Raw genomic sequence first — 10,680 nt, forward strand, 5'->3', positions numbered from 1 at the left:
AAAATTGGGAACTTGATGGTTGGGCAAGACTGGGCCAAGGGAAGATGGGGAGAGAAAAGTGTGAAGGGGAGGAGAGCGGGGGGAGCTCGGAGGAATGGGGTGCTTGGGATATAGGAAGGGTGGATATGAGAGCAGGGAAGCATATATCTGAATTTAAGGAGCTACCTGAGGGTTGTCAAGAGACTTGACCCTAGAGGGGTTCCCAGGTTTCCAGGGAGACGCCCCCAGTTAGTTCCTTGGGCAGCTGAGGAGAGGGAGCCTGAAAAGGCCAGTTCCTATAGCCATACTGATGAATTTCTTGCATATCACCATAGAACCTCCACCTGACGATAGATGAAGAAAAAGACAGAGCCCCACCTTGGAGCACCGGACTGAGCTCCCAAGGTCCTGATGAGGAGCAGAAGGAGAGAGAACATGAGAAAGAAAGTCAGGACCGTGAGGGAACCTCCAGCTGGCGACAGATGGGGAAGGTGACTGAGCCCCACATTGGAGCACTGGACTGAGCTCCCAAGGTCCCGATGAGGAGCAGAAGGAGCGAGAACATGAGGGAGAAAGTCAGGAACGAGAGGGGTGCGTTCACTCATGGAGACGGTGGGACAGAACTAATGGGAGATCACCAACTCCAGTTGGAATGGGACTGATGGATCATGCGACCAAACCCGTCTCTCTGAGTGTGGCCAACAGCGGGGGCTGACTGAGAAGCAAAGGACAATGGCTCTGGGCTCTGATTGTTCTTCATGGACGGGCTCTGTGGGAGCCTTCTCAGCTTGGTCGATCACCTTCCGGGACCTGGGGGGAGTTGGGAGGACCTTGGTCTTAGCATAGAGTGGGGAACCCTGATGGCTCCTTGGCCTTGAGAGGGAGGGAGGGGAGGTATGGGTGGAGGGGAGGGGAGGGAAGGGGGAGAAGGAGGGGAGAGAAAGGGGAGAAGGAGGGGAGGGAGGGGGGAGGAGGAGGGAAGGAGATGGAAATTTTTAAATATAAAAAAAAAAATAAACCATGAGGAAAAAAAAAAAAAAAAAAAAAAAAAAAAAAAAAGAAATGCTCTTCTGCTTAAGTTCCTGCCTCTAGGTTCCTGCTTGAGTTTGGCTCTGATTTACCTCAGTGAATGTGACACTGAGAAGCCAAGTGCTCTCCTGAACCCCTAACCACAGTGCACTGGGCTTACCCTCCAGCGGCATCAGCATCATCCTCAGGCAGTAGGGACCAATATCATAGCCAGGAGGCAGACATGAACCTTCCAGAAAACAAGTCTCTATGCCTCAAAGGTATATAGATCATTCCTGGAAGGGTCAAGCCAAACTGAGGGTAGACAGTCATCTTGATTCTCTGGTGATGCTCATGGCCCTTTTCATACGAGCTTTTTCTGTGATCTAAAGGCCTGGTGGTCCCTCTGCCACCTGTAATGCGTCTCAGCCTTTTTCATCAAAGGAGCAGAAGGGACCTTTGATCAAGGTGACTAGAGAGCAGAAGCCCAAAGAACAAGAGCAGAGTTGGGGCTACAGCAAAGTACAGCAGTCAGGAGGCTCTACCCCAGGGCCTGAGTCTGTATTTCATCCTGCTTGATGGCAGCCATGGATGCCCGGGCAATAGAATAACACCATGTCTGGTGCCATGTACCTGGAGGTCCCATGGGGCATAAGGCAGATGAGCTTCCAAGGGTAGGAAAACCTGCCATAGCCCCTCCCTTTCACACTGTGTGATTGATGATAGCCAGGAGTGGAGGAGATCAGGCAGGACCCAGGGGTTAGTTCCCTAAGCAGTTTACCAGCTGTTCAAGTGCCCGTCTGAGGTACCCAATACCATATGTGACCAGAAGGTGAGAAGATCACGTATCATAGAGTCCGTATCTTTGGACTCGACACCAGTTGGCAGTGTACAGTGACCTCCTGGATGGCAGGTGTTGGGTGGGGATGTTACTACAGTATAAACCTGTCATCACTGACCCCTTGACCTGCCTGTACTTTCTCTTGCTGGAGCCACACTTTTATGTTGGATTTGTTCCCTATGCCATGTGCATTTCTCTCAGGATCTTGTTACTGTCTCTTAAAGCTGAAAGAATGGGTTCAGTCAGGGCAGTCTACTGTTTTGGCTGTTCACTCTGAATGGGATGGGCTTCCATCAGTCTGATTTCTCCTGTGCTTTCACCCCATCCTCCAGGTGGTCATCTGGTAGAGCCCCAGGTTGGAGTCTTAGGCAGCACTAATATCTGCAGTTTTCTTTCTTTTTTAAAAAAAATATAGTTGTCAAATTTATTTTCATTAGGTTGTTGTTTTATGAGGAAGTTCTAAGATTTGTGTTTCTTGACATGCAGAGTTAGCAGTCATAGCTCAGTTACTATCAATACTGCTGCTTGGAAGCAGCACCACCATGTCAGAGGTAAGACTGGAGACTTTGTTACTGAGACCCTATTCTGTCTACATGGAATCAGAAGGTTCTGAACAGCTGGTTGGGAAGGTAGCCAAGGTGCAGGAAAGATGTCTGTGCTTCCTTTTCAAGGGCAGCCAGCTCCTGAACAGTAGGTGCCAGGATATCCACATGGCTTTTATAGTCTCCACCGCCGGCAGCCCTCTTTTGACCATAGGTAACTTTTCCCATCAAACTCATCCACTGGAACCTTTATATCTGGCTCAGCCTGGGAAATAGTGCAGTTCAGGTGTTCTATCTCAGAAAGTAGCTGCATTTCATTGTACCAGATGGTACAGCCACCATCTTCCTTGAGCCTCGTGTTATAGCATCCTTTCCCACGGTTGCTGCATACATAATACCAAACCTTTTCTTTCTCTGTTGCCACCAAGGAAATGGCCAGGCCCATCCTTTCAGCTCGCCCTACTCTGCCAATCTGGTGCATGTAGTTCTGTTTTTCATCAGGCAGGGTGACATTTATAACATAAGGAACACCATGGATGTTAATGCCTCTAGCAGCTACATCTGTGGAAATCAAAAATCTTATGTCTCCTTTCTTAAATCTTTCCAAGTTCTGCTTTCTCTCATGAGGCTTTCTGTCACCATAAAGACATACACATGAGAACTGGTATCCATTTTTCAAATCAGGTCCTCCTCCTTGTTGCATAAAGTACTGCTCCAAGTTATCACAGTCAATTTTAGTTCTACAGAAGATAACTGCTTGATCCATCTTTTGTTCCTGATGCTCAGACAGCATACTCCCCCCTTAAGTATTTTAATAGCTTCAGACCACATCTCTGGACTGCTAGCACCAGGTCTTGTGCTATCTTTTGCGTGTACATCATCAGTTCGAATGTGGTTCTTCCCCAGCCTTTCCCAGAGCTGGTCAGTTTTCAGATTTACAGGGACGACTACATGGTACACAGTGTCTGGAACAGAATCTTCCCCTTTCAAATCGACCCATGTGGGAAAATGCATTATCTTCTCAGATAGTTTCTTTACATCGAAAGAATGCAAAGTAGCAGAGCAAACAATCACCTGGAGTCTTTTCCCATCAGAAGTTATCTGAGGAATCTGACTGTGCATCCTGTTAATGAAGTCGGAGTAACCTTGAGAGAGAAGCCCATCTGCTTCATCCAGAACCAAGAATCTAACTTGAGACAAGTTGAGCTTTCCCGTTGATACCAAATCATCTAATCTTCCCGGAGTACCGACGACAATATCAACCCCATTATCCAAAACTGAGAGCTGATCCCGAGCCGCCACTTCCCCAATTATGAGTAGTTCCCGTAACTTAGGGTTATCAATATACTTCTTAAACTGCTTGACGTTGTTCAGGGTTTGCTCTGCTAACTCCCGGGAGGGTTCCACAATGCGAACTTTTGGAGCATTAGGGAGAAATTTTGTTTGTAAAATTGTGCATTACCTGTGTGCTGCGACTTGACAATATAGCTATCGGGGGTCTTGGAAATAGCAACAAAACCATCTTTTGGTGGAAACTTAAATTCTTCTTCACCAAAGTTAAATTTCAATTCAGCATTCTTCAAAACACAGGCAGGGAAGAGCACTTGATTTTTTATATGTGCTGATATTTCAAATGCTAGACAAAGGTCTTTTCCATTCTTAGAGAACTCCACATGCCCTTTATCAATATCTAAGTAGCACCCAATGGTATCGTGCATAGTGAATTCCTCTCCGTAATTATCAAACTGTTTATTATGAGATTTCTTTCCTGTTCCACCGAAGCCAAATCCAAATTTGTCAGTACCTAAGTCTAAGGAGGCCTGCATGGTAGACCACCCAACTCTGCACAGGCCTTGGTCATGACAGGATACCTCATAGTAGGTGTTTCCCTTTCAGCAGTCCTCTGGTCGCTCGCTTGCACCCGTGCCACTCCTTCACTTCTCTGCTCTGACAACACAGGCCATCCGACCCAAACGGTCAAAAGCAGATCCCTGACAACACAGGCCAACCAACCCAATGGCAAAAGCAGATCCTCTGTCATGTGGGTTCATCTGCCATTTGTTGAGCACCAAAGCACCGGTTTTAATAGTAGTTTTCCCTTTCTTTCCTTCCTGTTGGTCTTTCAGGGTCTCATACACTATCTGGATAACTGGAATACTAAAGGCACCAGTCTTTCCACTTCCTGTTTCTGTTGCCATAAGTACATCTCCTCCTCCTAGGATCAATGGGATAGATTCTTCCTGGATATCAGTTGGTAGAAGCCAATCCATTTCTTCCACGGCTTGTGCAATCTCAGGCTCAACACCCATCTCGGAGAAGGCCGCCATCTTCGTTCACTCCTCCGCCACTCGCTCGCTCGTTCCCTCCCTCCCTCCCTGCAGACACGCCCACCTCATATCTGCAGTTTTCATCCTGGCCATCAGCAGGTTCTGCAGACCTGTGAGTGACAGAGCTCAGCCCTCCCCTCTTCCTGTTGAGTTTGCTCCAGACTCATGGTACAGGCAACATAGGAAAAGGTCCTACCCCAGAACAGGATCCTTGGGGCTTCCACTAGCTAGAGCCTTCTCTGCTGCTTGAGGCTTTCAGGTCACAGGACAACACCATAGCATGTCTGGAGGGAACGTCATTCCTTTCACAGCTTGGGCATCTTCAGCTGGCCTGTCATCCATCGTTCATCTGGAGAACGACCTGCATCTGACCCCTGGAACATCCCAGGACCTTGTCAGGAGGCAAGCATTCTATATGAAGTACTACCTGGCCCCCTCAGAGGAACAGAGGGCAGCCAGAGAAAACTGCGCTATCCTCATAGGTATGATCCTCACATTGCCCTAAGAGTGAGGTCAGGTCTTATCTGCACTTTACAGTTGGGGAGCTGAGAGATAGAGCAGTAGCTAGGTGTTGCTAAAGGACAAAGATTATTCAGCTTAGCTGGAAGATGGCAGATGACTTCATTCAAAGGAGGCTCAGCTCTCTCATGTCTCTCCCTTCATGGCCCAGAGAAAGAGAATTGCTCCGGACACAGCAACAGGCATTGAGGAATAAGACAATCTCAGCTCAACAGGACTCTTGCTGAACAAACTGATGTGGTTGAGAAGAAGAGCCCATCAGTGATGTAGAGCTGTGAGGGCCATCTGTGAAGGGACTGAGACAGTCACTCATAACATGGGGAAATGTACAAATAAACATGGCAGAGCAGTGGTCCTCCCTGAGGAGAGTGCTCTGGGGAGAAGCCACGGTGGTGAGAGGAGAGTGATTTACCAGTCTCCTGGAGAACAGGCAGTGAGTTCCTCCAAGGACTGTTCCCAGGTGGAAAGCTAACAGGAGGATGGTCATCTGTCCCCAAGAAGTCCTTGTAACAGGGACATGCGGTAGAATATTGGTCCTGTTCTAAGATGAGGGGAGAATAAAATCCTCTCAGGGGGGCTCGTGAGACAAATCTAATGGCAAATGCGTGTGAGATACACTTCAAGGAGCAGGAATCCCTGATATTACCCTCAAGTATTTGAGCATTCTTCTTTGACCCTAGAAGGCTGTCTCTGCAGCAGGGTCTGCCAGCTTCCCCACAGTGACCACAGGCCAGCACATATCTGAATAGTTGTCACCATGGAGATTTTGCTGAGGCCTTGCCCTGGGAGCAGGAAGTTGGCACAGAGATGAGTAGTTTCCATCCAGTGGGGCCACGCTCTGTTCTCTATTGATGAGTGACATTGGTGAAGGGTTGAGATTTCCTCCTCCAGGGATATGGCCAGCTCACTGTGACTCTTACCTGTTCTGCAGGCTCTAGGCTGGTGTCGTCTGAGGGAGGAACAGCTGAGGTAACCCTGCCCCAGACTCTGCTGCAACTGTGACCTTTTGGCTTCTGCACTTTTCTTTGCCAGACACTACCCTTATCATCAAACTCATTAATCACTTTGGCATTCATGTCCAATATTAACAGTACAAACAGAAGCTTTGGTTAGCTGAGACGATAAGAGAAGTGTGATACATACAGTCTTTGACTGTGACTAGGAGATGTGGGCTGAGATTGCGCTGTTGCAGGAACTCCCTCAGGGTGAGGAGGCTCGATTCCTTCCACTGTAAAACGAAACTCCTCTGGCCAATGTTGGGATCAACTCAGCCATGTTGGCTCTTGGAGCTGAGTTTTTTATTTTGTTTTTTTTTTATTATTATTATTTACTTTGACTGGAAAAAGCAGTGGCAACAATGAAAAGCAAAAACAAACTAGTTGAGTTTTAAGAAGGTATGATGTTCCTGCCCAGAAGAGGATGAAGTCATCAGACTAAAGTAAGCTCTATGCGATATGAGAAAATCTTTAGGAAGCACAAATCTGTGATGGGATTGGTGCTCCCAACACATAAAACACTAGACTACCTCAATGAAAAAGAGAACGTTTCCTATTAGAAATAGACACAAGTCCTGCGCACCTCTTCACAACAGCCTACAGGAACGTGGTACAAAGTACAGGATCACCAGGGTCCCCAGTGTGAATGGAAAGACCAGACACATTACTGTGAGACATGAGCTCAGGCCCCCAAGCATGATTATCGTGAAGAGGAGACATAGCAGGTGTCACCAAGAACCGTCAAAACAGAGAACTCATGCTTACTGTTGGTGGAAAAGCATGTAGTTTAGACAGTATGAAAATAATGGGGGGCCTCGAACACGTAAAAACAAAAAGGTAGGTTGGGGCTACTCCAGGCCACACTCACTTCTCTCCTCTGTCCCACTACTAAAGAGAAATGACGGGCACCCTATGAATACACTTTGCCTGTGACGCATAGTCTCATGTCCCCAAAGGAGGTTTTTCCTAAGTGATCAGGAACTTATGGCTCCTCTATTATGCTAGACACACAATAAATAAGAGGCTGAAACTTAGTCTCTACTACTACCACTCAGGGGCCAGAGGACAACCTGACTGCTGGTGCATAGTGTTGTCAACCACATATCCTGAGACTTCTGCTTCTCTCTAAAGTGTAAGAATAAACTCTTGCTTTGCCTAGGTCCGTCCTGTCTCCATGTGTTAGTGTCTTCCCTAACAAACCTCCAACTCAAAAGTAGATGCCAACCCAGGGCCCCTCCTGAATCCCCAGGGCTGTGAAACTCTTACTAGAAGTCCCCAGAGGGTCCTGCTGATGAGAACAGTGTTGTGATTTATGGCACAGGTGACCCTGGCAGGTCCCATGGTGACTGGGGACCTCAGCAGGCAAGGGAAAGACAGATACACCATGCAGAGAAAGTTTGGGTATGGAGAGTTTATTTAGTGAGTGTTGGGAGGGTATAAGGTTATGGGGGGTATGGGAAAAAGAGACAGAAAGAGGAAGAAAGAGAGAAATAGAGGGACAGAGAGAGGAAAGAGGAGAGAGAAGAAGGGAAGGGGGAAGAGAAAGAAAGCTGCCTCTTCAGAAGAACAGTGAGGAGAGAGAGAGAGAGAGAGAGGAGAGAGAGAGGAGAGAGAGAGAGAGAGAGAGAGAGAGAGAGAGGCCAGAGGAGGTGGTCTTGCCTCAGTGGGCAGAAAGAGACTGAGAATGGGCAGAGCTTCTATCTTAAAGGGACAGGGGACCCAGGTGACAGGGCAGATTCAGGCAGTTTAGGGTAGAGGACCCCCAACATTAATAGTATCCATCCTGGGCTAAAAGTTGTAAATATCCCTGGCCCTATCAGCAGCTTCATCCCTGCCAGAGACCAGAGATACCAGAAGAGTTTAACCAAAAAATCTTTGATTCTGCCCCATGCAGAGACCAGGGACGCCAGTAAGTGTGGGAATGGTGTCTGGTTTTTCGTTTTCTTCCTCCATAAGAATACCCTCTCCCAGGATCAACACATAGAGACACAACCATAGACACTGTGAGTGGGAATGGGGCCGACTGTTCGCCCTCCCTGTCTCCGTCCAGTAAAGTATTACTAACTCCAAGGCTGTGACCCTCAATGGCACTCATTCTCCCAGGGACCTGCTCCAGCTGTACCTGAGTATTGCCTTCTTTTAAAACTCCTACCTACGAATCTATAATATTGATTCCTTTGTTGTCTATCCATTCGTTCTTTGAAGATGCAAATAAAGAAGCTGGAGGCCACTGACACCTTGGAAGTTTTGTGTGGCTGTGAGCTTCCTGCATCCTACCTGAGGTGAGAGAAAGGACCTCGATTAAACTCAGAGACATCCCATTTTTATTTCTACTTTACTCACGCAGGCTACATAACCTGTCAGTCCCGAAGTCCTGCCCAGGAGTGAAGAAAAACTGGCGTGTGCCTAAGGACTCAGCTAGGGCTCAAGAGGATGCTGAGGATTGTTGAGGATAAGGATTTTCTTAGAAGAGTTATTAATGCCATGGACAGACAGACAATAGCATGATGAGGGCTCTGAAGAGTTCAGGTCCCTGTAGTAGAGAAAGACAGCATGGGGGTGTTTCAGAAGGGAGGAATCAGAGGCCCATTTGCAGGAAGAGGGAGTTCATTTCTATAGCTCTTTAAGGAGGGAGTGTTTTCATGGTAGGAACCTGCAGCCATGCCCTCTAATTCCCAGGTAGGAGGCAGATCAAGGGATGGAGAAGAGGAAGTGTGGCCAACAATACCTCTTAGATGTAAGTTTATTTCCCCCAGGTGAGAAAGTCTGCAATGGAAGTCAGTTAGATAAAGACTCAGGTACTCAGCAGGTGTCTGCCCCTGTCTGTGAGAGGGGAAGGGACGTTGCAGACAGGGGCCCCAGCAGAAGTCTAGTCTCTCCCAGCATTTCTTTCTTATAATTTTGAGTATGTACTATGTATGCATAGTACTACCCAGTCTTCAAAAGGGAAATAAATTGTGTTGTTTACAACAATATGGATGGATGCAGAGGACATCATGTTAGTGGAAATTAACCTAGCATTTCCTCGTGACCTCACTCACAAGTGCTTTTTATAATACGTGTGTAGAAGCCAAGAGTATGAGGGTTGTTGCCAGGGCTGGAAACTAAGAGACTGGTCCATCACATACCCCCCTCTCTCTCTTAGATATAAGGAAAAGAATAACCAAAAGCATCTGGAAAACTAGTAGACTAAATATGGCCATCATACTCAACTGGGTCATGAGGTGGAGGGGGTAGAGGAGGACCAAGACAGGTAGACAAAAATAGGATGACCCAGAGATCACATGGTTTAGCTTTCAGAGTCTTTTAGGAATGAGAAGGGTGGGGAGCAAGGGGGTATGGAAGCCCATGAGCTGGAGAAGTTTAGAGTTGGGTGGGGTGAGAAGAGCTGAGAAGAGCCAAAGGAGGTTGTGATATTGGAGAGCCTGGAGGCCCGCATACATGTGGTATATTAATAGGCACCACCGATAGCCATTTCTCCAGGGTTTCTTTTGGGCCTGTCAGTCCCTACAAGAAGAGTATGTGAGGCAATGCATCAGAGGAATTTAACCATTAGGTAATATATCCATGTAGTAAATCACCATTACTATATATAGTAAATACATAGTTTTTATGGTTACCTGTCAGATCCAACTTCTTAAACTAGGAAAACATGAACCATAAAATACATTTTAAGATGAAAGAAAAAAGAAATTTAAAAAACGTGTGACCAAATATTAATATTATGCCTGAAAATTGCAAGGAGAAAGATGAAATCCATGACTGTCTAATTAAAGCAAGCTTTATTTTAGAGGTGACCAAGGTCTGGCCAGCTGGCTGTCTTACCCTAAGTCAGGATTTTAAAGAGTGACCTTTATTGGCCTTTTGAGGTCCCTTTTGAGGAGACTCTAGATGGCCCAGGCATGGCAAACATGGCTCTGGCAGGCTTTGTCCTTCTGAAGAATTCAAGAATAAGAACATAGAAAATTAGATTCCAGAAATAAGAGTGTATGGATAAAGAAATACAAAGTTCTAAGCCTGGGAGAATGAGAGCAGGCTGTCAGCAGATTTCAGCATCTTAAGGATTAACTATTAACATGTGTTACTTTGCTTTACAACTGACTGCTCTGTTTACAAGACCAAAGCATCCCTCTGCAAACTGAGGGTTAGCCCTAAGATAACACCCTGGCCATCCCTGATCAACAATGGATATGAGCTGAGTTAACCTTTAGAGGATAGGATGTATGTGACTTTTCAGTTATGTATTGTCCCTGCTATGTGAAGCTGGCAGCATTTGGGGGAGTACAGAGCTTCAGTAAACACCATCAGGTAGTACCAGGAAAAAACAAAGACCTAAAATACAAACACTAGTTTAACTAAAACACTCTGTTAATGGAAATTGCAAAAGAGGCAATTTGCATCTGAGTTTTACCTTGAGATTGTAAAAATTCTTTGTTATTGCTTAATGCTTGTTGCTTCTTGATATAAAA

The 10,680-nt window shown here is 46.5% G+C and overlaps 1 protein-coding gene across 1 annotated transcript; it reads right to left on the minus strand.

The window, feature by feature from the left end:
- Positions 1–2,427: 2,427 nt before the first annotated feature.
- LOC119813119 (ATP-dependent RNA helicase DDX1-like) lies at positions 2,428–4,697 on the minus strand. Its single transcript, XM_038328250.1, is given in 6 exon segments — positions 2,428–2,595; positions 2,597–3,147; positions 3,150–3,821; positions 3,824–4,250; positions 4,252–4,343; positions 4,388–4,697. Coding segments are annotated over 6 exon segments (2,220 nt in total).
- Between the last annotated feature and the right edge of the window lie 5,983 nt (positions 4,698–10,680).

This window comes from Arvicola amphibius, chromosome 4 (genome assembly GCF_903992535.2).
Source record: "Arvicola amphibius chromosome 4, mArvAmp1.2, whole genome shotgun sequence".
In the NCBI taxonomy this organism is placed as follows: domain Eukaryota; kingdom Metazoa; phylum Chordata; class Mammalia; order Rodentia; family Cricetidae; genus Arvicola; species Arvicola amphibius.